General features: G+C 47.4%; 1 protein-coding gene across 1 annotated transcript in view; it reads left to right on the top strand.

The window, feature by feature from the left end:
- Window positions 1-25,109, top strand: part of TOX2 (TOX high mobility group box family member 2) — a 153,832-nt gene that overhangs the window by 50,500 nt on the left and 78,223 nt on the right. Inside the window, exon 2 of the mRNA XM_086474834.1 lies at window positions 11,097-11,162. Within this exon, the coding sequence (XP_086330960.1) occupies window positions 11,097-11,162 (66 nt within the window). The remainder of the gene's footprint in view (window positions 1-11,096; window positions 11,163-25,109) is intronic.

Here is a 25,109-nt window from a genome sequence, read left to right as displayed (position 1 = left end):
ATAACAGAGTGATGCTGGTGCGATAAATGCCATTTCTGTGATACGGGAAGCCGGGTGCTGCATTGTTCTTTATTATTTGTTTACTTTGGGCCTTCCCCACTCTCACGAGGATTAGGATCTGGTTACGTGATATAAAAACATTTACAGAAAGTGCAGGTGGAGTCTATGATTTAAAAAAGACACGGCCAGATCAGACAGGGGAAAAATGCCAAGCGCTATACAGCTGTATGAAAAGTGGGCAGTGAAGATGCTCCTCGACTTCTAGGATGTAATTTCAGAAATTACCTTCCTATCATCCTTGGTTTGGGGTTTTTTCTTTTGTCTTTAAAGGAGATCTCGCTTTTCATTAGGGTTTTGGGCTTTTTTTAAAGTCATGAACATGTCCAAACATGTAAGGTAAAATGGTGAAATGGATTGTAGTTTGTCAGCTCTTTTTGCAAGTCATACTATGTACCGCTGCAAGCGTTATTTGCATACACAGTTGAGTGCAGAAACACAGAAGGCAGGTTTTCACTGGTGCCAAATATTTGTGTTTTGGAAACTATTCTCTAAATGACTAGCGTGGAAGCTCTCTGATGTTTTTTTTTTTTCCCCTCCTGATTAGCTGTTTTTGCATAACGCTCCACATTCTCACCAAAGTTGTCTTGAAAACTGATTATTCTTCTCCCTTATGCTTCGCAACAGAAGAAAAAAAAACATGATCTTGAATTCCAGGGGCAGAGATGTGCTTTTGCTAGTGGGGCAAAGCTTCAAATGTTGGAAGTGTTTAGTGAAGTACCCGGCTGGGCTTGCAGGTGGCTAGCGCGTGTGCTCTGGGCTGTGCTTCAGGCTGGCTTTGCTGAAGGAGCAGTGGCTGTAGAGATAGTTGAAGTTACTGTTTTGCTTCCTGCATGGCAATTGAGTAGCAACTGTGATTTTTGTGAATTTTTGGAGTGAGTTGGGAGATATTTGGGAGCCAGGTTGTTAACCTGTACCGCTGCCAACAAGGCATGGGGATCAGAATACGTGGTCTTAAAAACTTAATAGCTTTAAGCAATCTTTGCATTGTTCCTCCGGCAGCTCTCTTCCTCTCTGCGACATGCACTCGTGTACTTATTGATTTATTTACTCTGCAGTTGAGAAAAGATAAATAGAGATTTCCAAAATTATTCCCACACTGTGTGCCTACGTCAAACCCAGCGTAACCACAGCGACTGCTGGCGCGGGGCTGCTGTGGCAACCACCGCTTCCCTCGCTCGCTCAGCTGCACTTCTCCTCGCCCGTGAATTGCTTTTATTTAATCCAGGCTTTTGCTTTCGGCCCCGGGCTTGGGTGCGTGCCCCAACATCACTGTCCACACAGGGCCCTTGCCCCAACATCGCTGCCCACGCAGGGTCCCTGCTCGCTCCCTGGGCCAGGGGAACAAAATGATAGGATGGGAAAACTTTCTGGCTTAAGGGTTATTTTCTTCCCGATTGCTCCCTCAGCTGTTTTGGTGCCAGTGGCTGTGTGTAGCCCCTCTTCAGTGATGCCTCTGGTTGCAAGGTGGGCTGTTGTTCTGGTGTCGAAATCAGCATCTCCATAAACGACTTCCAGAGCAGAGCCACGCTGGTAGCTGCTTCCAAGGCAGGCAGGTATATCAGCTCTATTTTTATCTCAACCCTGAGGTTTTATCTTGCGAAAAACAATGTTTCTAGGTGCCTTTGACGCTGGCACAGCTCTTGCACAGAGCTTTGGCGGCTTCTTTCAGATCTTTGTGTGTTTTCTGCCTCTCTGAGTTTCCTGTGAATTACAAGTGTTACCGGTGAAGCAGGCAGTGCAGTTAAGTCTCATTATCACTTACTGTATTTGTTTCAGACTGTCTACACACCAGCCTGGTGCCAGGAAATGTGCTGCATTCATTTACCTTCCTCCCTCCCCAACAATGCACGGCGCAGCAGGCATTTACAGGGCAAGCTAGTGCCTTCAGCCCTCCTGGTTATTCAGCTGCTAATGGGAGAAGGACCAGCTTAGCAAGGGCCTGGTATTTATTTTTTTTTCTTGCAGATAAACTGCTCGAGCACCTGCGTAAGCGTGATAAACAGCGCAGGATGTACTTGTTGTTTGGTTTTGAAAAGGAAGTGATGTACATGCCTGAGCCTTGCAGTTACATCAGTGTGATCGTATCTTGCAAAATGAACAGCGTTGAGCACGGTCAGCGATGGGCTGGAGAGGGTCCTGAGTGAACGCAGGGGTGTGCTGGGAGGGTGGGTGTCAGGAGGTGCCGCTCACCTCCCAGGCAGCCTGTTTTCCTTATCTACGCCCAAACTTTGAGAGAAATGGGGAAGGGTTTGCTCTGGCCAAAGCTGCAGCTCTGGTGAGCTCTGTGCAGCGCGGGTGAGGAGGAGGATGGAGATCTCCGGGGCACCTGGTGCAGTGGGGCTGCTCGAAGCACCACCAACACCTCTCCCAGCCAGCGTTACATAGGGGTGCTTAGCAGGCTGAAAGCTAAAAGCTAATCGTGATCATCTGAGTATGATCAAAGTGTATTAGATCAAGATCTGTCCTGAGGGGCAAAACCTGCTAAGCTGAAAAAACCCAGCCCCGCTTCCATGCACAGCGGAGGTGTAAGCGTGAGCCACTTTGGCCTTTAAATGAATAGTGCATTTCTCTGAGCATCGTTCTTCTCCCTTGCTGTGGCTGGGAGGAGAAGAGGCTGGATGGAGTATTAGCTGGTCTGTGCTGCTTTCACTTCTTTTCGGTCGCACATGAAAGGGTTAAGCAGAATTTTGATCTCTGCAATATTTTCATGCTTATACATTCTGTTTCTCATTTCCATGACAAAGATGGTAGGAAGAGCAGAATAAGGTACAGAATTTGCAGAGCAATTTTAAGACTGTAATGAGAACAGAAAATAGTAGGGGGAGAAGAATTGTAATTAGAATATGAAATGGGAAAAAAATTAATCTATTTCCATGTCAGTCTTAAGACTAAATTCTGCTGCTCCCTGTAGCTTTTGGTGGACGGATTTGTGTGTGTGTGTGTGTGAAGAGCTTGAACTCCTTTGCAGGCTCTGAAAGGTCCAGGTAAATGAGTTTAAGTCCTCATTCCCTCCAAATAATGTAATAACAATAATTTCATGTGCAACGTTCACAGAAAACCAGCCAGTCTCTTAGATAAATGAATGCTGTCACTTGAATTGTGGTGGCATTGCAGATCTCTCCAGCCTCGAGTACAGGAGAATAAAAGGGGACCCTGGAGATGCTCTTGGGGTGGAGGTCCGTGTGGCTGCTTGGGTAAGCATCACATGATCACATATCACAGAAGCATCCAAATACTGCTAGCTGGGAGGGACGTCTGTGTGTCCCAAGCCCCCAAGCAAAGCTGGGCCAACCAGGTGAGGTTGCGCAGCACCTGGTCCCGCTCAGCTCTGAGCATCTCCAGGGATGGAGATCCCACGACCTTGTGGTCTAATACTTGACCATCTACATGCTGGAAAATGTTTTTCCTAATATCTAATGAGATTACATCTACCCACGGAGCTTCCAGCAGCCCACAGGTCAGGGTCATCTTGAGCTCAGTGGTTTGGATTTACTCTTCCCCTCTAATTTGTCCAGTTGCTATTCTGGATCCTTCTAGGCCACAGCATCCTGCAGAGGTTTTGCTGTTGGGCCCTGTATGAAGAACTTCTCTGTTAAGTGTTTAATTCCACCAGCTAATGATTTCAGTGCCTGCCTCCTTGGTTTTAGGCTCTGAGAACCAGAGAAGAGCCATTCGCTGTTCTCATCTCATGACTTCATGTACATCTGTGTTGAGTCTCTCTATATCTTTCACCTCTTTTCCTCGTCCATGTGCAGCATTCCACGCCCTGGGTCCTCCCTCTCTCCTTCTTCTAACTGTACAGATGGTAAAATAATGTTTGACCTTTTATGCTTTGTTCTTCTCCTAATTGCCTCTAAACTTGAATGGCATTTTTGGCAGCTACTGAGGACTGAGCGAGAGTTGCATATGAACTTGCCAGAACGAATGCACGGTTTCTCTTCTGGACATTAACAGCTATTTTAGGGCCCATTGCCGTGTCTGTATTGTTAGGATTGCTTTTCCCCAGTGCATTACTTTGCATTTATTCGTGTTAAATTTAATCTTCCATTTCCTCACTGCCACTTAGTACTGTGAGAGTCTTAATGCAAAGCCATTCAAAGTCACTTTTAGTTTTGGCTAGCCTGAATAATTTTTGTCTCATTAATAAACTCGAATCCTTCTAGATCAGTTCTGTTATGAAATGAATAGATTTTAGTGCAGATGCATCGTGGGCCATGATCCTCCTTTTGCTAAAACCTAATGAGGATCTTGTCACTGGCTGTGAGCAAGAGGACCTTCCTTTTTATCCGTCGACAAGTTGGGTTTGGTTTTTAGAGCTTTTCTTTTTTTTTTTTTTTTTGAGCAATCTTGTGAGAAGTCCAGCCAGAGAGATCATTTCATCTTTTCTGGGTACCTGTTGCCTCTTCAGCAAACACTAAAGTGGGCTGCGAGGCACAACATCCCTCATCTCGGTGGTGTGTGTCAGCTCCGGATGGTTTCACATTGAGGAGGCAGACCTGCTGGTCTGGCACCTTCCCTTTGCCACTCCTGTTTGTTCTGGAGTGGAGGCGGTTGGCTGTGCACTGTGTTTTTTACCTTGCGTTGCTTTAGAGCAGATGGGTGAACGCTGCTTGGCCACGGGAGTTCCTTAGGATCGCATTGGTTTGGTTTATTTCTTTTTTCCTACTGGCCGTCCCAGTGTGAGAGCGGCTCAGATGAGTCTTTCCAAGGGAGGTGCTCCAGTTTGGGGACCACTGAATACTCCATCAGTGCCCAAGCCAGTGCAGATCGTTCCAGTCTTTCCCACCTGGTTTTAAGTCTTGATGGTACCTTGGGCAGCCCTTGGCATCCAGCTCTGCAGTAGGTTTCCTGCTTCTGGTATGTTTGAGAAATAACTGTTACTAGACTTTTATCTTATTTGTAAATTGTTCATAAAACAAACAAACTAACGAAAACACTTTTTACTGTAAGGTTTTAAGCCTGAGGACTTCGTCTGTATCAATCTGACTTTACCCTGGGGTAGTGCATGAGAATATTGACTGCACACAGAAAACCCAGGCCTGGTAAAGCCCAGATGACTCTTGCAGATGCTCAGCTCTGCACCCTGCTGAAGGATGTGCTGCCGCTGACACTTGCTGTGGTGTCGTGCTCTCTTGTAACGACATTTGTGCTGAAGCAAATTGCAGTGCGTGGCCAGCCCGGGTGGCCGCGCGGTGGCCAGCCCGGAGCTACAGAGCTTTCCTTGCAGGAGGGTCCTGGGGGGGTCGTAAATCTATTGCTGAACTTTTGACCCTCTTTGACAGGATCAACTGAGGGGCTATCCAAGCGTTTCAGCAGACAAATAAATAACGCTAAGTAGATCACTTTGGGCCAGAGGTTGTGTAAAGACCTTAATGGGGAAGCTGCAGTTAAAGAGATTAAGCTAACCTCGGCGATGTATTCCCCGAAGAAGCGTGATGCTAAATGACTCCTATAGGAAATCACAGCGGCAGCTCTGCAGGCAGCAGAAGTGAGTATTTCACATCCCAGGGATGTGGCAGAGGTGTGTGCTGGCAAAGACGATCCTTGCCAGCGCTGGGGCCCCTTGGGTTTGGTGTTGGTGCCCAGTGCACCCATAGGGCCAAGCCTGGTGTGGAGGGGTGCCTCGCACTGGGCAGGAGCAGCATCGTAGGGATGCAGGGCTGGAAGTACCACAGCCAAAATGCAGTTACAGCAAAATGTGGTTATGCCACTGAAATAATGCTTGTCTGATAAAAATTAATTGTAGAAAAACCTGTTTCTGTGAAACTTTCTGAAGAAAAGCTGTATTTCCACGTGGTGGATAGGGTGCCATTGGAGGCAGCTAAATAAACCCCATAATTTATGGGCTGCTATAATTTATTTTTTTTTAATGGAGAGTATTAAATATGGCATTGACTGTGTTATGCAAGTTTTCTTGCATCTTAACTTTTATTCACTAAAAACTTGAGGGCGTTTGTTGCATGGCATTATTGTGGGTCACTCCATGACTTGATGCTGGTGGTGGCTGAGGTGTACCTTGCTGGACACTGAAACCAGCTACATCCCAAGCATCTGTGGTAGAAGGTGATATCCCCAGCGCACTCAGTTTGGAAATGAGGTTGTCATGAGAGGGAACCTGCTGCCCATCTCCTGGCACCAGGAGGCAAAACTGAGAGGCAAGTGGTTATAGCTCTGAGCAGTAGGAATCACTGGAAGCATCCAGGTTGTTCTTCACTGGGCATTTAATAGCTTCTTGACAATGATAGCTTTTAGTTACCACTGGATTTGCATTAACAAGCCACCTCTTAAAAGTTCCAGATCCTCAGTGGGCTTGCAGTTAAGGTGCTCTGGTCTAGTATTGCCAGCAATGAGTGTTAAAATTTAGGTAAGACCCCTCAAAAAAACCCAAAACCCCCAAAAAAACCCAAACCAAAACCCAAAAAAACCTACCAAAAAAACAATCCCAAACGACCCAAACTCAACCACACTTAAAATAAAATTAAATAAGAAGTTTGGGAGATTTTTGAGATCTTGCAGGTGTCATTGAAGCCGTTTCTGGTATGAGTGCTGCCAACATATTTCTTGCAGAGTTGAGGTTTTCATCTCAGCTCGTGACTCTCAGGAAATAAAAGGATGTGATGAGATTCATAGTAAAATTGTACAAGCTGGCAGTGCCATCCATGAGAAAGTAACACCTTCTCTGAGTCTTGGCAGGAAGTTGTGTTTCTTTCCACTGGGTCCTTCCCAGTTAACAAACATTTATTCTCCATGTTTGCGCAGAGCCAGAGATCACACAGCTACTTTGCTCTGGGGTCTGTCCCAGCTTGCAGCATGCCTTTATTTTTCTTACTCATTTCCATCTTTCTAACGTGGGACCTGTACGACCTCTGGGCGCATTTACAGTTTTGAAAATAATGTCGTGTTGCAAAAATAACAAACCAAAGTGAATCTAAAAAAGCAATAACAATTTAAAAAGTGCTTTGTAGAACATCATCTGAGTCAAGCCTGTGCCAGCTCCATCTATGGGCTGGTGGTTGCACAGCAGTGCTCTGCCTCTGGAGCTGTGGTACCAGCTACAGCTCCCCTGGAAGAGCCGCATTAAAAGATTTGTATTTTTAGGTAAATTAGCCATAAAAACGTAAATTTCAGAGGGTGTTTTATCACAGAATGGACAGTCCTTGTATCGCTTGCATGGACCCAAAATACATGGGAGCACATCCCATGGAGAGGCGCTGTTGTGGAGGCACAGTTGTGTGTCTGTCACCCTGATTTCCTTGGGACCCCCTGTCTGAATGGGGTTGACTGCGTCCGTGTGCTTATCCATCGGTGCCAGGTGAAGCCACCTCCTGTGGCACGTGATCGGGTCATGCCTGTGCTCCCCTTCCTTTGGGCTGGAGTTCGTGTCATGCGCCGATGAAGGCAGCTTGCTGGCGTCCATTTGACAGCATGCCTTTGTTACCAGAGTTGGTAGGATTTGGGGCAGTTTCCTCTGAGGGGGTTTTTTGGTTTGGTTTGGGTTTTTTTGTTGTGGCTTTTTTCAGTCTGGTGAGTAGAGTTGTTTCTGTCCTGAGCGTGTTACGTGAGACAAGTTTGAGTTGGGATTTGGCAAAGTAGGGCTTTATGAGTCCTTTTTGAAGTAGAGGTTCTTGAGTCTAGTTATGCTTGTAGGCAACCATCGCTAATGTAAGTCAGTGCAAGTTAGATAAAAATGGGTCCAAGTCCCAGATGAAGGAAAAGCAATTAACCGTATCTTCCCGCCTTTCCCAGTTTCCCAACTTGGCTACACGGGGTCTGCATTTCCCAGATTTTCAAGCGAACGCCATGTCATGGATGCAAAGCACTACAAGCTGAGAGCGATCTCGGCTCATCTCGGCTTCGTGCTCATTTCATGCAGGAAAGAGTGAGAATTAACCACTGATTTGTTTAATAGGCTGCTTCTATTAGCCAAAGAATAACAAAAATTAAATAATTACAAAAGAGCAAAAGGATGATTAAGACAACTACATGAGAATGTGTTCCTTTCAAATTAGGACTTGAAAATTATACCCACCACTCCACATGTGCACATCATTCAGTGCAGGTTTGATCGATTTTGGGGGGCGCAGAGGGTGATGAATAGATGCACCGGGATTTAGACCAAAGCAAAAAGGGAGGAAGCATTTGTAACCAAAGGGAAATATTAAAACGTCTGTTCCTGCCGTAAATCTGCCTGGAATGATGGGGCAGATTGTTGTGAAGTGCATTCTGTAGCGAAACAATGATGAGACGAGGGAGAGCACATTACTTATCTGCGCTACCTGGCTGGTGTATAAGTGGCAAACGTCTAATTGAAAAAATATCCTGATGGGAGAATTTCTAATAAATTCGTTTGCACCCTCATAGCCTGGAGGAGAGGGAAGAAAATCCAATCAGCAGTGGGGAAGTTCCAAAGTTTCCTTTGCATTTCGAGTCTTGATTTTCAGGCTCGCTGCTCAGGCTGGCAATCAGAGGCACAGTAATTTTGAAGGCAGGATTCATTACAGTTGTTATGAAGGCATCAAGGGCAGAAAGAAGTGTGGAGCAGAGGTAGGGGAATAGTAGAAAGCCATAAAAAAAATACATTCTGACAAACAGAATGATATAGAGAAAGGAGAGTGCTTGTCCTGCCCTGGACCTCCCCAGTGAAAGATACTTCTTGTTTTATGAACGTAGATTTCCAGATGACTTCTTTTTTCTGTAGAAGAGCTGTTTCAAACAGGTCTTAGTCTAGATCTGCAAAATACTGTGCTGGAGGAGGACAAAAGTGAGGTGTGTGTTTGCAAGGAAGAGGGGTGGATGGATGTGCATCATCTGCATATTTAGATCTGTCAGAGGGGCAAAGCTTTTACTTAGGAAAGAGCTCTTCTTTTCCTGATGTGGAAGTAAATATTTCTGCAGTGCAAATTCCTGACTGGTTCCAAGGATGGACAGAACTGTCTCCTCACTGAAATGTTTTATCTCTCATCAGGGCTGCTTGCTGTGAAGCTCTTGTGCAGCTCCCCCGCAGCGTCCCGGCGTACAGTCTCAAGCTGCAGTAGCTTTTAAGTGTCCCGCAGTGCCCGGCAGTGTGTCTCCAGCTGACCTGACGCCAAGCTCTGGGTCTGCAGATCGGACCACTGGAAAGGGCCTCACATCCATGCGGCCCTACGCCCAGTTTTGGGGTGTCTGCTCAGCCCCCAGGATCCACCTTATGGTGTTTTGGAGGGGTGGTCCCAAAAAGAGCATTGGAGTGGGACCTCAGGACTGTGATTTTACCAGTCCCAAAAAGATTGACTCCCCGAAACATGCCGCTGCCCATGCCAAGTCAGAGACCGGCTCCTCCCGCAGAGCCTGGGTCCTGCTGCCACAGGGCTGAGCACCTCCACCAGACTGTGCCACCTCTTCTGCAAGTTCAGCCTTCTCTGCTGGGCTTGGTTGGGTTGGCAGAGCTGACTGAGTCTCAGGGCCTGGAAGCAGGGCAGCTCCAGCTGGAACCGTGTCACCGGGAGCTGCCTGTGCCCACGATCATTTTACAGGTGCAGGGAAATTGAGCTTAAAGTGGCTAGCACCCAGCTGGCTTCTGGGAGAGCTGCTTGTCCCAGCAAGCCTGTCGGGCCGCTGATGGTTGCTGCACCCAACTGCCTCACTGACGGGTTGAACAAAATCCTGCGTTTGCGCAGGGATCCGCCCCGCTGTGGCTGCTATCAGTATTAGTTAAGGAGTGTCACAATACCCGCTCTAATTTTGCTGCTTTTAATTGGTTTGCTTTGCTATCCCAGAGGATGGTTTGGCAATTAGAGGGTGTCTGACGCTGAGCAGAGCTGTGTTACCCCCACTTGGCTTTACTAACTCTGCTGACCTTAATAGCTAATCCTGTAGCACTCTGAGAAATGGAAGTGTAATTAATCGTCTATACAGAAGATCTCCACCTGCTTTGATTTAGATTTCTCTTTTATTGTTCTTAATATGGCCCATTTCTGCGAAGCCATAACTGGTATCAGCATCATATCAGAGAGCGAGAGGACACGCAAGGGGTGAACAGTCTTCAGTTCATCATCTGGCTTGTAAGGGCAAGAGGGTCAGCTCTTCCCCTTCTTAAGTATACAGTGTCATTGACAGCTGGTACCATCATCCTTGCCTCAGGAGTGTTTTATGGTGTAGCGCATTTTATTGCCATAATTAATTTGTGAACTTAGCCTTGAGAACTGCCCCAGCCATACTTCGAGACGGAGACAGTCCTGGAGGGCTTTTTTCATTCATTTGGAATCGCAGCAAGTGAAAAGCTCCCGTTGTAGCTAATTAATGGGAAGAGTTTTGCAGTTCTCCATGGGGGTTTTGTAGCTTAATAAGTGGATTAGCAGCTCAGAATCAGGTGAAGGGGGTAGGCACGTTTGCAGGAGCCACGGGGGCACAGGGAAATGCACTGTGCTTGGGCTGCCCTGCCTGTTGCCCAGCCACGGAGGCAAAGTCCTGGCAGAGCAGGCAGGGGAAGAGCAGATGGGGAGAAATGTGCCTTCTTGCAGCCAGAGCTTGCAAACCACAGCAAAATGTGAGGAGGGGGAATCAGCCTTTGCATAGAGACCCCCCGTGTATGGTCCAGAGTGGCTTTCTGCACTGCTGCTGTAGGTTTGCTTTGGTGGTTTAGGAGTACGTAGGTGTGTGGAATGGGACCTGCCTGTCTTGGAAATTTCCGTCGATTGAAGTTGGCTTTTTAAAGCTGATTGATGATCTAGTAGGAATTTTAGCAGGAACTTCATTTGGGTGATCTTTGCTGCTGGGTACATCTGTGGTTTTGCACACGTTTGGCTTATTTGTTGAAGTGATTCATTGATTATTTCACTGAGAAAATAACATAAGCATGCTATGTTAACCACGTCCCATTGCAGTAACCATGATGTACATGTGTGCATACACGCTCAAAAGTTTTCAAGGAGCAGCTCAGTATTTTCTTCTGGGAATTTTGGCTTTTTATGTGAAGAGCCAGGAAAGTATTTGGGATGCACATGACCCTGCTGTGCAGATGGTACTTCACTAACTCTGACTTCCTTTTGTCTTTCCAGTTTGATGGGGAGAACATGTACGTGGGAATGAACGACAACGCCCAGGAGTTTCTATCGGCAAATCAGGTAAGCGTTGATTTACTCGGGTGGGCAGAGTGGTGAGATTTTCTAGGGGACTTTGGCTATGCCCAAGCACAAATTCTAGGAGCTTTCTGTGAATCTGCACTCCTGGGACATCAGGAGGGTCCACAGAGGAGGTCAGACCTGTCAACCCCAACTGCTGCTGCGCAGCAGCGGTGGATGTGCTCAGTACGGGGAGAGGTGCTGCTGCGTATCGCCAGAGCCTGCCTTAGCCATGGCTCTCCAACAAGGCTGAAAAGCTTTGCCTCAGCACCCTTCACTCAAAATGAAGGTGCAATTGCTGTTTCTGGATGCGGTGAGGTTTCCAAGTATTGTGTGTAGTTCAGGTGTCTCCTTTCCTGTAGCTAAATAGATTAACAGTTAGCTGACTTGGGGAGAAAAAGGAATCAAAGATTTCCTGTTTTGGAGCTATAAACCTACACGTGGAGGACCAGAATAGAAGGTGCTCATGTCTCACAGGTGCCTGAGCCTTCAGGGCTCTCTCTGGGCTTGGATACACATGAAAAAGACATGTCCATTCAGTGGAGCCCTAAACATATATAAAGTTAAGCCCATGCTTAGGTCCTGCTCAGAGGTGAGGACTTCAGCACAGGCTTACCTGTCCTCCTGACGAGATGAGAGATGGTCCCATCTGCGTCCCCCTGTGGTGGCCCAGCATGACTAGAGTGTACTGGGGACTTGGTGCGTCTTTGAGGTGCCTGATGCTGCACTCTCGGGGCAAAGCATCTCATCACATCCAGCTGCCTTGTGGTGGAAAGTGCAAGTTGGTTACTAATAGTTTTCAGCATCCCATTTTTGGTCTGTGTTGGGCCATGTGGGCTTTGTGGGGCCCTGTTGACCACAGACGTGTGCATCATGGGCTCTGCACGGTTATGTCCTGTGAAGGTGATGCATTGCAAAATTGCAAAGGCAGGCGTGTGATGATTTCCAGCCAGCCCAAGATGCTGACAGCTTCCTATTGCCTTGGGCAAAGTGTGCGTGGCCTGGGGATGAGGTTACAGGGTGCGTCTGCTGCTGGGGTTTGGTACTTGTGGCAGCATCACTGTGAATTACAAGGCTGGTGAGTTCATTCATGGTGTATCTCAGATACCAGCGGTGATTAGAACATATGCATATTAAACTGAAAACAGGATCAAAACCTGTTGTTTGCCACCTTAGAGTGTGGCAGTATGTTGGCTCATTGCTCAGGAGAGTTGTTCCTGCTCTGGCTTTTGAAGACGGCATGCAGAGCCTCTGCTGCCGAGGCACAGGGAGAGGGCTGTTTGTGCACGAGAAGGATTTCCAGAGGGTGGGGAAGGAACCACAAACTTTGTGCTCTCGAGTGATTCAGCAGAAAGAAATACGTAGTCGATCAACAGCAGCATGTGATTGATCATTAGAACCAGGAATTGCCAGAGATTGAGTAAACGCAGAAAGGAGCGGGGTGACCCCAAGCTGCCCCGGCTGGGTGCCAGCCCTGACAACCCCCCCCCGTGCTGCCCAGGGCTGTGCAGAGCCTATGAGCAAGTGGTGGATCCTAACAGGGGCAGCTGTCTTTGATACTCTGCCTTTAAAAACTCCCGAGGGACGGCTATTTCACAGCCTCATCGGGAAGGGCTGGTAGCGCTGGCTTAGCAGTCAGCCGTGTTCCCTGGCCACGATGCGCCTGTGGGATCAGATCGGACTGGACTGGGACTGAACCATGGCCAACGTGAAGCATTTGTGTTTCCTCCTCAGCATTGACAGAAATCGCCTCGCCGCCCCTGTCACATCCCGCTGCCCCCGCGGGTGGGCAGCTGGAGGGAAATGGGCAGTGATGCTGCAGGGTGGGGAATGGTTTGCTGCACCACGACCGAGGAGGAGGAGGGCTGACTTTTGAATAAAAGTAGAGGCTATCATGTGGTGGAGGATTCATGTACTGCTTGAACCTGGGAGAAGGATAAACCAAACCCACTTAGATCCCTGTAACCTGGGAAATAGAAGTTTACTTTTCATTTGTTCTGTATTTACTTGGAGACTTTTATTTCCTATTTTGAAATAGCAGTTAAGGATGAAAAGGGAGGAAATGTTTTTCTCTTGGCAGAGGGTGGGCAGGGAGCAGGTACCCCTCGTTACAGGGTTGGGTTTGGGGGGGGGGGTCACACTGCTGCTTTATCTCCTGAGACAAATGTCCCCATCTATTTTCCATGTCAGTCCCCACTCCCCATAGAGCTTTTATTTCTTTTTGCCTCCAGTTCCCTTCCTTGTGCTGGTATGCTTGGGACAGTTGGAGAGGAGCTGGGTGCGGGACCAAGGGATGCAAGGGTGCGGGGTGGCACCGGGGCTCTGCTGAGATGGGTGCCTCGTGGGATGCTGCAGTGACCCCCCCGTAACCTCACCCAGGGCAGCAGGAGGGGAGCAGGCAGGGAGGGCAAGGATCCCAATTCATGCCCTGTGAGGACATTTGTGGTGGTTCACACCCAGCATGAGCTTTGGCTGGGGTGGACAGGGAGCAGCCTTCCTCCCTCACCCTCATTAGTTCATTGTCTCCCTTTATTTACCTGCACATCAGTGCTTGTTTACCAGAGAGCGTTTTACAGCACCAGTCATGACTTTATTACTAATAACACAACTCTTCCATTTAAATGGGTGTTCCAGATGGTTTTTTTATTGTTTGCTAAACCTGTTGTACCCTGAATGAGTGCATTAAACAGCAGGAGTGTGGTTTCACAATCTCGCTTGAGAGGCTGCTGAATCACCGGCCCCAAGATGCCTGTGCAGCACACACAGGCCTTGGGGTCCTTGAGGGCAATGACAAATCGTACACACTAATTACTGAGGTCATCACACTGTAATAGATGGACCTGGTGGGATGGAGTTGTTTTCCTCATTTTTGTCTTAAACTGGTTGCACTGGGCACCATTAGGCACCTGCAGCTCTCCGCAGCAGACACAGCTTCGCGTTGAGCTCAGCTCAGGTACACGGACTGGGAGATCTAGCATTAATGGTGGGAAGTCTTAGCTTCACGACTCCTGGTTTAGGGCACACTTGCTTATTTACCCTAGTTTAGTGCTACACAGTGAGCTTCCCTGGTACCGGGATGCTTGTGATCGCCAGGGTGAGACTGTCGTGATGAAATCCCACGGATCTGTGCGAGGGCTTCCAGCGCCTCCGTGCATCAGGGTGGGTGGGAAGAGCTGGGAGAGCAAGAAATTCATCTCTTTGTGTGGCCTCATTTCAGCTGGAAAATTTTTAGGAGGCCACAGATGGGAGAAGTTCAGTAGCCTTTGTTATAGGAAGTTCTGTATTGCCTTGCAATTTTTCTTTCAAAATACCTAGAATGAGTTAGGTGGAAAGCAGAATTCAGTTTATCACCTCTACTCCTGCCCTGGTATAAACCCGTCAGTGCAATGCTTTACACTTTCTACCCAGAGATCCAGCAACTGCTTAAGCTCTTTAGCCTTCCTTTTCCATCACATAGATAAGATTATTCGCCTTTTACAACTGGAGCTGTAGAGACAGTGTGGTTGGGGCATCTCCTGTGCTGAGCAGTTCTTGGATAGCGTCTTGATCCTTCAGCACCCTGACATCAGCCTTATCTCATCCCCTTGTACCGTTTTGGATCCTAAGGAGCTTCTGCAGTATCTCATGGGAAGAGTGTGGTAATGCCAGGGCTAGGGGCCACTTCCCTCTCCGTCATCATTCCCTACCCTGCGGAGCTGCTAACCTGGGGGGAAGAAGAAAAAAACCAAACCCCTCAAAAAACCACAAACAGAACACTGTCCGAAACATCTGAAAGCCAGCTCATCTGCTCCTTCCCCTCATCTTATTCGATGGGATTGCCTGTGTGCTATCAGCTGCATTTCTTGTCATCCCAAAAGGGGTTGGTTTCAGCTGAGAACGAAAGGCAGGAATACAGGAGCCTAAAACATAATGAGGGCGCTGACAGATCCAGACTCACGCCAGCATAGCCTGCTTGGGGAAAATAATTCCTCTTGTTCCATCAAATAGGAGGGACATTTGACCCCAGAAGTGAGTCAAATGTGAAATGTAATTCAACCCCCAACAGAGGCCAGAGTATAAATGCAACTTGACATCTGATCAAACCATCACAGACATTTGACCCCTGAGATGAGTGAGGTATCTGTTGTGTCTCATGAAGTTGGCAGAGCATCATTCCTCACCCCTGTCAATTTTCTTTCTTTCTCTGCCCCCCCCCAACAAAGACAAGGAATTAAGTAATGCAAAAATCCCGAGGAATGGACAGGTTACCTACCAGATGATGTACTCTGAAAGATGAGTAAAAATGCAATGGTGCTGTTAAAATAAACACACCCACAAAATCAGTAAGAAAATGCATTTATTAGAGTCTTTGTGGTAGGGAGGGTAACCCCAAGAAAGGCAAAGGTTGGGAAATTCCTCATATAGCTGAGCAGGAATGGGGTCCGTTTTGTTCAGCGTCAAGACTTCTGCACTTGCAGGAAGAGTCCACAGGTGCTTCACAAACATGAATTAACTACCTCTGGGAATACCCTGCAAGAAGGTATCGTTATCCCATGTTACGGGTGAATAAACACAGGAAATACCTTGCTGGAGAGTGGGGATGATGTGATGCAGGGTCTGGGATCAGCTGGGCCCTGGCACGGGTTTGGGAACAATTGTCCGGCAGCTTCTTGGGAGCAGGGATGTGATTCTGTGCCTGGCCCATGGAGGGACATTATGGAAAGCCTTAGGGGAGCATTTGCCACTTTTCTCCTCTTTCCGTGGCATGTCTTTCGCTGCTGGCAGGGCAATGGGCAGCTTCGAAGGAGGAAAGAGCTCGTTACTCACCGCTGGGCATTTCTGACCCTGCGCTCTGCCTGATCCCAGGAGCTTTCAGTGCACGGCTTATTCCAGCTGAGCACCATGCCTGTTCCTGAACCAACAAGGTAATTTGTGTGACTCCCTGTGCAAATGCTGTTATACATCCGTGTAGTTTATTCAGGCCAGGGAGATGCATCGGCATAAGCAATTCTTTGCTTTTGTATTTGAGAGCACTGTTAGGACCCCACTGCTTTAACTGTCCGTGTTGAAAATAGGAGTTAAATTGACAGAAAGTTATTTGCACAGCATTTCCTGCTCCTAATGCTATTCTTATATGATGCTCCTGCTGGCACACTCGTGCTGCCCATCTGTGCATCAAAACTGTCAGGTCTTGGCTGCCAGGAACCACATCTGTCCCGTGGACATGCACGGGGGCTGCAGGTTTGCACAGCAGCGTGGGAAAAAAACATGATTTCACGCAACCCTGGTGATACACTTGATGTCGATGACCCTGCAGAGCGGCAAAGAGGGCTTTAGTTTGGGCTGTGTGTGTTAGGACGAGACAGGGTAACTCATGGATGCAGCTGCTTGCATTTATACTGCTGAGAAAGTAGATCCATGGGCACAGGCGTGTTTGTACATGGCAGCATGTGCCAGTAGGTGGGTTTTTCTCTGGCTGTGTGCAAACCGTCAGGAGCTCAGCTGAGTGCTGGGGTTTCACCAGTGCATCAAGGGAAAAGGAGATAAAAGAGATGATATTTGTCATGTGCACACACACATACACAGCATCTGTCTTCAGATGTGTCCGTATATAAATGTTAGTGTGGGGTTATACATGCCTGCCCCTTTCCGCATGCATGAAATCTGCGTATGCATCCGTGTGCTTGGATGTGTATAAATCAACGTTTATCCACTGTATCTATTGCCCTTTATCTGTTTATCTCCATACATCTTCAGGCTCGGGTCTGTATTAGCCATAATAGATACAGTAAGTCGCTGATCTGATGGGTCAAATGGTCAGGGCTCTTTGATCAGCCGTCAGGATACATTACCACCAAGGCCTCCGGTGGGGCTTGAATTACAACTTACGTTTGACTCATTTCTGGGGTCAAAACGTCCCTCTTATTTGATCGAATGACAGAAATTGTATAATTTGTATATATCCCTGAGCCATATGTGCTCTGAGTGCCACTCTAATGTGTTTTATAAAGGCACAGCTGTCTTGGTGACTTATTTAAAATGGGATTTTGAAGTAGTGTTCTTGCCATTTAATGTCCTCATTCAGGGTTACACAAGGTTTATCAAATAATAAATAACATTTAGAACATTCATTTTAGCATAACAATGGGTTTGCTAGTTATAAGGAACTGGACAGTACAATGAAGCTGTGTTTGGTAAATAAGCAATAATGTAGAAAGCAAGCGATAGCGTAATTAGAAATTAATGACGGTGCGGGAAGCTACGGATACCTTCCTTGCATTCTGCTGGCGCACCAGACTAGACAGAGCTCGTCTTGGCAGCCTCTGCTATAAAATATGCCATCAAAACTTGTCATAATACTGGCAGAGATGTTGTCCTCCCACCTCCTGGGCCTCCCACTAATCTCGACTGAATTGCAGCAAAATGTCGACAGTTGATAAAATAAACCTGGGTCTGGGGCAGATCCACACCGTGGGCCTGCAGGGGGTCCACTTCCCCGCTAGGGACCGTGGAGCCGCAACGCAACGACTGCAGTCCTGAAATGGCTGTGGAGCCCTGGGCAGCGTGAGGGCAATTTGGCGATGCTAATGAAGACACCGATCATCCTCCCCTCCTTCTTGCTCCTTCCTCCCTAGTAGGAAGCTGTAAAATAGAACCAATATGGACTTTGGTTTTTCCTCTATCGGTGGCTTTGGTAGAGATTCTCTGTTGCAGGCAGGGAAGCGACAGCGTGCAATTGCTTGGGCGTAACAAGTTCGTCCCTGCCCTGCCAGGATGTGTGAATTTGAAGGAGTTTCCAGCGTTTGTTTGTCCCTGAAGCTCATAAGGTGCAGGAGGTTGCTCATGGACACCACAGCCACAGTCTTAGACCTGGGTTTGCTTCAGAAGAAAGGCTGGAAGAATCCAGGAGACCATACCTTAGGGTGATCCTTCTCTGGAGTCTTGTCATAGCAAAGACTGCATAGCAGAATGGTGGAGGAGAAACGAGAGCCCAGCATGAGGTTATTCTTCGTGCAGTTTTCACTCGAGTCTCTAATGAACTTTTGTGTTTCCAAGGAGTCTGATCAGTCTTTGCATATGAAGAAACTAGTGTTTGTTTTAACTTTGAGGAGACATGTCTCAGTGTCTTCATAATCTATTGATTTTGGCTATTGACTGGCTTGATCTATTGATTACAGGAACAGATGATAGTCAGAGGCTGGACAGTGTTAGAGAAAACACTGATATAAGTAGAAGGGTTTAAAAAAGGGGCATGGAGAGCTCTGATGCTCCTGAATTTCCAGTAGTCTTGTGCTCCTTGGGCTTCACTCTTGCCTCTGTAGAGCATCCTGGTCTCTTCCAATCTGCAAATAGTCTGTATTTTTGAAGTCTAGAGTCAACCACAACAGGGACAGAGTACGCCTTAAAGTAAAAAACTGATGACTGCCCAATCCCTTTGCAATGATAGATTGCAAATATTGCTAGATCGTATGTATATGTGATATATATAGAAGGCCCCTAGTGAAGAGAAGTGAGAGCTTTATATGGACTCAAAGTTGAAAGAGAAGATTAAACAGAGTTTGACAGTGCAGTGGAAGCTGGGAGTGCGTGCTGCAGCAGGCACGTGTGCTAAGATACGGATTTTGCTCTTTCCCTGCTGTTCTTGGAGTAATACTGTATAATTTCATATGTTGTGCTAGAGAATAAAAAACAGAGGGAAGACATTGATAGATATTAAAAGCCTTTCTCAGCAGACGATTCAGGAAGAATCTCATGTGCTATTTTAGAATGAACAGTAGAGTGTTCCATGTCATTTATTATAATCAGAAGCTAATGGAAACCCTTCCAGGCGGGGTTTTGGAGGTGAGCACAACTACAGTTGATGATCCAGGCTTGTGAATTTTGCATGAACTCCTATGTGACAGTGAAATTTTTGAAAGGTGCAGTCAGGAAGCGATTCCTGTAACTTAGTCATAGGAAGAGAAGCTTCTATTGCTGGAGGAGGGTCAGCTGTAGTGCTTAAATAAAATAATAAAAAAAAAATCCCTTGGTATTTCAAGCAGAACGAACATCGTCTTCAACCCTTGGTCTCAAAGGACTCCTAAGTTGTTAACAATAGGGTGTTTGAAAAACAGCCACCAAGCATCACAGAGTGAAAAGCTGATGTAACTGAGCAGATCCTAGACCAAAAAGGATAGTTTCTGTTTCTATTGCATTTACTCTAGGGGAAAAAAAAGAAATAGCATCTTGTACAGTTGAAGATACCTGTCAGGTGACACAGAGCGCTGTGCAGGGACAGAAAACTCTGAAGTTGTCATGGTGGTTGAATTTCATGTGTAGACATTTCACCAAGGAACTGAGGTTCCTGAGTAGATTTAGGTTTAGGGGCGAAGGCAGGAGGGAGGGGATCCTCGGGTGCATCACAGCAGTGGTTGGAAAGCAGGGGCATAGCACGTGCTGTGGCTGCCAGCCTGAGGGCTGCGCACGGCGTCTGCCAGTCCTCCAGGGTCTTCCAGGTGACCGCAGCCAGCTATGTCCTTGGGTCGGTCTGAGCAGAGAACTTTCCTTCACTTTCCCAAGTCTTTCCCAGGTTTTCTGAGATCTGAATGAGCTCGGAGATTGTTTTTCACCCAATAGTAAAAAGCACCTGGATTAAGTGGCACGCCTGGCTTGTAGTGGTCAGTCTGCGAGGTGTCTGATCAAAATGTGCCCGAGGAGCACCAAACAGAGCTATGGCTTCTTTTGCAGTGAAGAAGTCCGTAAGCAGTGAAGCATCTAGAAAATAATAATAGAAACCCGATCAATGCAGGAGAGTGGTCCAGGGCTGGAGGCAGCACAGCTCCAGCCCCTGGTCCAGCTGCCCAGGGGCTGGGGGGGTGGTGGGTTCCCAGGGGCTGGCAGAGAGAGGACAGCAGCAGGACAGTGTGCATCCCGCTGAGAAACAGCATTTGCTGCTGCTGCATCTTGATCCGAAGTTTTACATATACAAAACATTGATACCAAGACGAGTTCTGATAAGAGGGTTGGACGTGGATATTTCTTGGTGCTGAAATACACACATCCTCACACAGTGAGGATGAAGGAAACGTGGACCTGAGATTCTACAAATGCTTTCTGTGTGCTGGAGGGTGAAGGAGATGGAGTAACTGCGACTGCTTCGGACAGCTGTGAGGCACAGCTGAGGTCCAGTCAGACTAAGTAATACTGAAGGGGATCTGCTGGTGTGCATGGTGACTCCTGTGGCATGAGGACACATGGGGTGGCTGTCCGGCAATGCTGATGAGCTCATAAAGCCAACGGCTCATAAAATAGCAAGAAAATATAGAGGGAAGTGGTGTGCAGTATCCTGTAGCCAACAAAGTGTCACTTTATCAAAGATTTCCCACTATGCTCAATGCTGCTGTAAAGGGACTGCACGTGGTTTATGCAGAGCTGCTGCCTTTGATGGTCAGCATGACCCAGGGCAAGGTGGAGACCTACACATGGGGCAACCTGGGGCAGCTCTGGAGGGAGCAGGTCACCTTTGAATCGTAGGTATCATGTTAATATGTGCTTAACTGTGCCCTTCTAGTCAGCTAGCGCTGCTCCTGGGAGGGTGCTGGGTTGTCCTTGAGTGCTGGATGCCACTTCAGGCAAAGGCAATCCCAGGCTTTTATGCACAAGCTGTTTCTGCCTTCAGATCCTCCAGCTCCTCGCACTGTGCTAATTCCTCGCTGCTTGTGTCCTGAATAGCCCACTGTGACACAGTGTGATTGGGAGCCAGGTCTTTACACGCTAACGATTGATGCTGAGCTCTGATAATGTGATAACATTGCTATCGGTTAGCTGCGATGAGCAAGGTTTTCTACTGCATCCTGTTGGGGGGTTTGGTTTTGGCTCCTGCAGAGGTTGGTGTTCTTCTGTAATGGACCTCTGGAGGGTGGCTTTGGAAAATTGTGTTTATTTCTGGAAATGTAGCAGCATGGGCTGCAGGAATATGAAAAAAAAAAAAAAATCCCCAGCCTGTTGCTCTTGGGATTTCCTTTCCCAAGATTGATTACTATTTCTCTTCTCATTGAAGCCCCAGCCCAAGCTGGTGTTTGGGTCTGCTGTCGCAACAGAGTGATTAACTGGGGACCCACTTACCTCCAGCAGGAAAGCCTTACTTTCCACTTCAGAGTTTGGATAAAGGCCTGTGCAGAAAGGAAGACCCTTCCGTAGCCGCGGCCAGCTGCAGAGTGAGCGCTTTGCTTCATGTCAGCTCTGGGGCTGCCCTGGGCGTGTGTGGGGTTGGGATTCAGTCCAGCCCCACAATGGCCTGACCTGCTCAGCAGAGCATCTCAGGGATCTGAAGGTACTGGAGGATGATGAGGGTTCTGTGTCCTGAGTGCAGCTATCCAGCTCCTTGTGCTCGGCATCAGGCGTTCACTCCAACGCTGCTCGCTTGTGCGGTTGGGCAGAGCAGTGGACCCAAACTGGTGTCCAGCAGTGCTCTGGCAGCTTGCCTGCGAGCGTGAGATGGTACCCAACCCCTCACTGCTCCAGCAAAGTGGTGGGACCTCATGGGGAGCCAATCCATGAGAACGGGCTGGCTTGGTGCCTGCATACAGCAGGTCGGTTGCGTTAGCTGGTCTGCTGCTGCTCCGGGATTTGTTGGGCAGGGACCCTGGGCATCCACCTGCTTGAAGCCCGAGCGGCTCGGAGTGGATGCAGCTGGCAGGTACCCGGGCAGGGGAGCGTGTGTGGTGGGTACCCAGGAGGGGAGCATGCACCATGGGTGCCTGGGAGAGAGGAGTGTGCTGATGCAGGCACCCCACACCAGGGAGAAGGCAAGTGTGCAATGTGGGTACCACGGGTGGGGAGCGTGCATTGCAGTTACCCGGGGAGGGAGCATGCGTGCCACCAGTCCTGTGTGGTTCTGCTCCTTTGCAGAAGGCTTAGATCTTTCCCTTGTCAGGGGATGCACCAGGCCAGGCTGGTCCTGGCTGTGATGGGGACCCACAACCAGAGTCAGGGATGGGCTGGTCTTTCAGAGGGAGGTATGCTCTGGCACTGGACCCAGCTGAAGGACCGCTATCACAGCAGTCTTAGCTCCTGCTGGCGGGGTGAAAGGCGGCAAAGCTGACCTAGAGGTCTGTGTTTGGCCCATGCAGCCATCACCAGTATCATGTTCTGCCAAGGAACATGCTGGGTCTCGCTTGTTGGTGACACCGCTTTCATGATCAGCAGCCTCTGAGCAAGCCTGAATTAAATTTATCTCAGACTAGGAAATCCATCAGCAGCCATCAAAAGTGTCTGAGCTGGTGCTGTATAGCTCAGGTCTATACATCTGTGTGCACTGTAAAGGGCAAAATATGACTTGGCTTTTATTACTTTAATTAAAACATGAGTGAAGAGTATGAGATTCATATTAAATTGTATTTTCCTGGCTGCTGTGTGAAGGAGCTAACTGATCTGATTACCATGAAGATTACAAACTATCAAAGTGAAAAAGAGCTTTTTGCAAGTATTTCATATTAAACCTTCAAACATAACACTTTAAGAATAATTATAGTTGTATTACTGGAAAATGATTCATGAGTTCTGAATAAATATGAGACCCTTAAAGGGAAATGTTCCAAGACCACAGTTGTCGTTCCAATCTGATGAAATTTAGTATCATTTTGCAGCTGTAGAATAAAAAGAAAAAAAAATATATACATAGACTGTATTGAGTATATGTCAGACTAAACTAATGAGATTTTTTTCATCAACTCTAAGCACGCACACAGACAAATGGAATAGCCATTCTCATTTTCTGTAATAGAAAGCACTGTAAGAGAAGGCAGAAAGGATCTTACTGCTCACAAGTCTTTATTCTACCCTTGATTGTTAAATAATATATTTTAAGTTCTCATATCTCGACTGCAGAATGTTTGAACTGACATTAATGGGTATATAAGAGAAAGGAGTGAGCTTAAAAAGAAAAAAGTGAGGAAGGGCTAGGATTGGGAATTTTATTAGTATTCCCAGTGGGCTGTAATAAAGATACTTTTCACACAATACAGTGAATGTTTACAGCAGACAATTTAGTTTCCTTCCAACAATTATGAGAGAAATTGAATCTCAGGAAATGTTAGTTTTCTCTAAAATTAGACATAACAATAAAGATACCCCTGAAAGTTTATTAAGGAGGGAAGGGGGTTGGGGGGGGGAAGCCATCAGTCTCTGGAAGACAATTTAGCAAATTTATTTTAAGAATTCCACATAACTTCCAAACAAAACCAGACACCTGTGTGGCGCTGAGGGCTCGTGCTCCCTATGCCAGGCTCGAAGCCGGGGGCTGCTTTTTTTTTCCTCAAGGAGCTTTTCTTTTCCCAGGCTTCAGCAGTTCCTAATGTATTTTGGAGGCAGATACCCAGAAGGTGCTTGTTTCCACCCCAGACCTGGCTGGAGAAGGATGCCTGTCACTTCTGCAAGCAGATGGGGCGCAATATAATAGCAGGTCGTGCTCTTCTGCGTGTAGGTCAGGGTGCTACAAGCCTGGAAGCCTGCACCAGTATCAAAAGGAATATGTGTGGTCTTCACCTGCCCACCCCTCATCCCAGGGCAGGTTTCCCACATGAAAGGGAAACATCATTATTTACATCAACAGTAGCAAAGCTGTAGGAGCCTCATTTCATAAAATCAGTAGGGTGTTTGCTCACCCGAGTGTTAGAAAGTTGAAAGCTGTGTATTTTTGCATGAATATTTGCATGTCCTCTTGCAGGTGCAGTTAATGGTGATGCTTGTGCAAATGCGGTGTTTCATCCAGCCCCTTGCACAAGCGCAGAGCTCTGCGTGCAGTCGCATGTAGGTTTGCATGCACAAAGGACTAGTTAGCAAAACACTGTGCGCTCAGGCCTTCAAGTTTTTCCCAAGAAAATTGGTCATGAAATGTCAAAAGAGGAGCTGCAGAGAAAGGCTGGAAATTACTGGGCACTTGAATGCAGCTTCAAGAATGAATTTATCATGCTCACACAGAGATGCTGGGTATCAAAAAAGGGAAGCCGCTCTGTAAAACGCAGAAAACTCTGAATGTCTTTGAGCAGCTCATGCTATGGTGTTTAATTTTTGAAACACTGTGGTTTGAGCATGCACTATAGTTGTAGTTGTCCTGATTTCCAGACTTCTGCATCCATGTTAGAGGCACCTACTCTCTTTTACTTGTGTGGTTTTTCTTTTGTCTGTGCAATCCTTGATTGCCGACTTCTGCCTCGCTCTGTTCCAGTCTAGAAAGAGATTCTTATTATTTGATGTGAAGAATAGGGATGCGAGGAGAAATGGCAAAAGCCAACGCCGCTTAGCTTGCAGCCAGGCTTCTCTAGTAATCTTCCTGGAAACAGTCTATCCCATTTTGATCATATTTGGGATGATGCTTTTTGGTAACACCAGGTAGGACTCTTGAGGTACTGGGGTTGGTACCAGTATTGGCGAAAGAAGCACTTGACTCTGAGTCATCACAGGTTTGTGGAAATATCTAGGCCTTGTGTGGGCTGGAATTTGAAAGATGGCAGCTGAAGCCCTTGAAGCACTGGGCAAATGTGAATTTTTACCACAGGGTCAATGTTTTGGCTTTGTTACTTGCAGCCTTGCTGTGCTCAGAGCCTCCCCTGCCTCTCCGTTAGCATCTCTCTCATTTTAGCTCTTCCACTCCTGCCCGTTTCCCTTGGAACAATTCAGGTCCTACCTGGCATGTTGTAAACTGGTAAAAATAATAGAAAAACCTCTTCAGCTGCTTAATGAATGAAGTGTTTCAGTTGGTTTGGCCTCCAGGTAGCTGGGGCTGGTTTTCTTTGGATGCAGCTGCTAATGGAGTGCCTCATGCCTTGTGTGTCAGGTTGGGTCCCTCATGATCATGCAACAAAGGTTGTGCTGCTGTTGATGTGAGCCCTCTTGAACCTTCATCTCCTCTGCAAAGCTCTTCCCTGTGTCAACAAATGCCGTCCATTGCCTCTAGAGCTGCCAGTGCCTACAACGGTCCTCTCTCACCTC

Source organism: Leptosomus discolor, chromosome 17 (genome assembly GCF_034619465.1).
Source record: "Leptosomus discolor isolate bLepDis1 chromosome 17, bLepDis1.hap2, whole genome shotgun sequence".
Classification (NCBI taxonomy): domain Eukaryota; kingdom Metazoa; phylum Chordata; class Aves; order Leptosomiformes; family Leptosomidae; genus Leptosomus; species Leptosomus discolor.
This window is presented reverse-complemented; position numbering and strand designations above follow the sequence as displayed.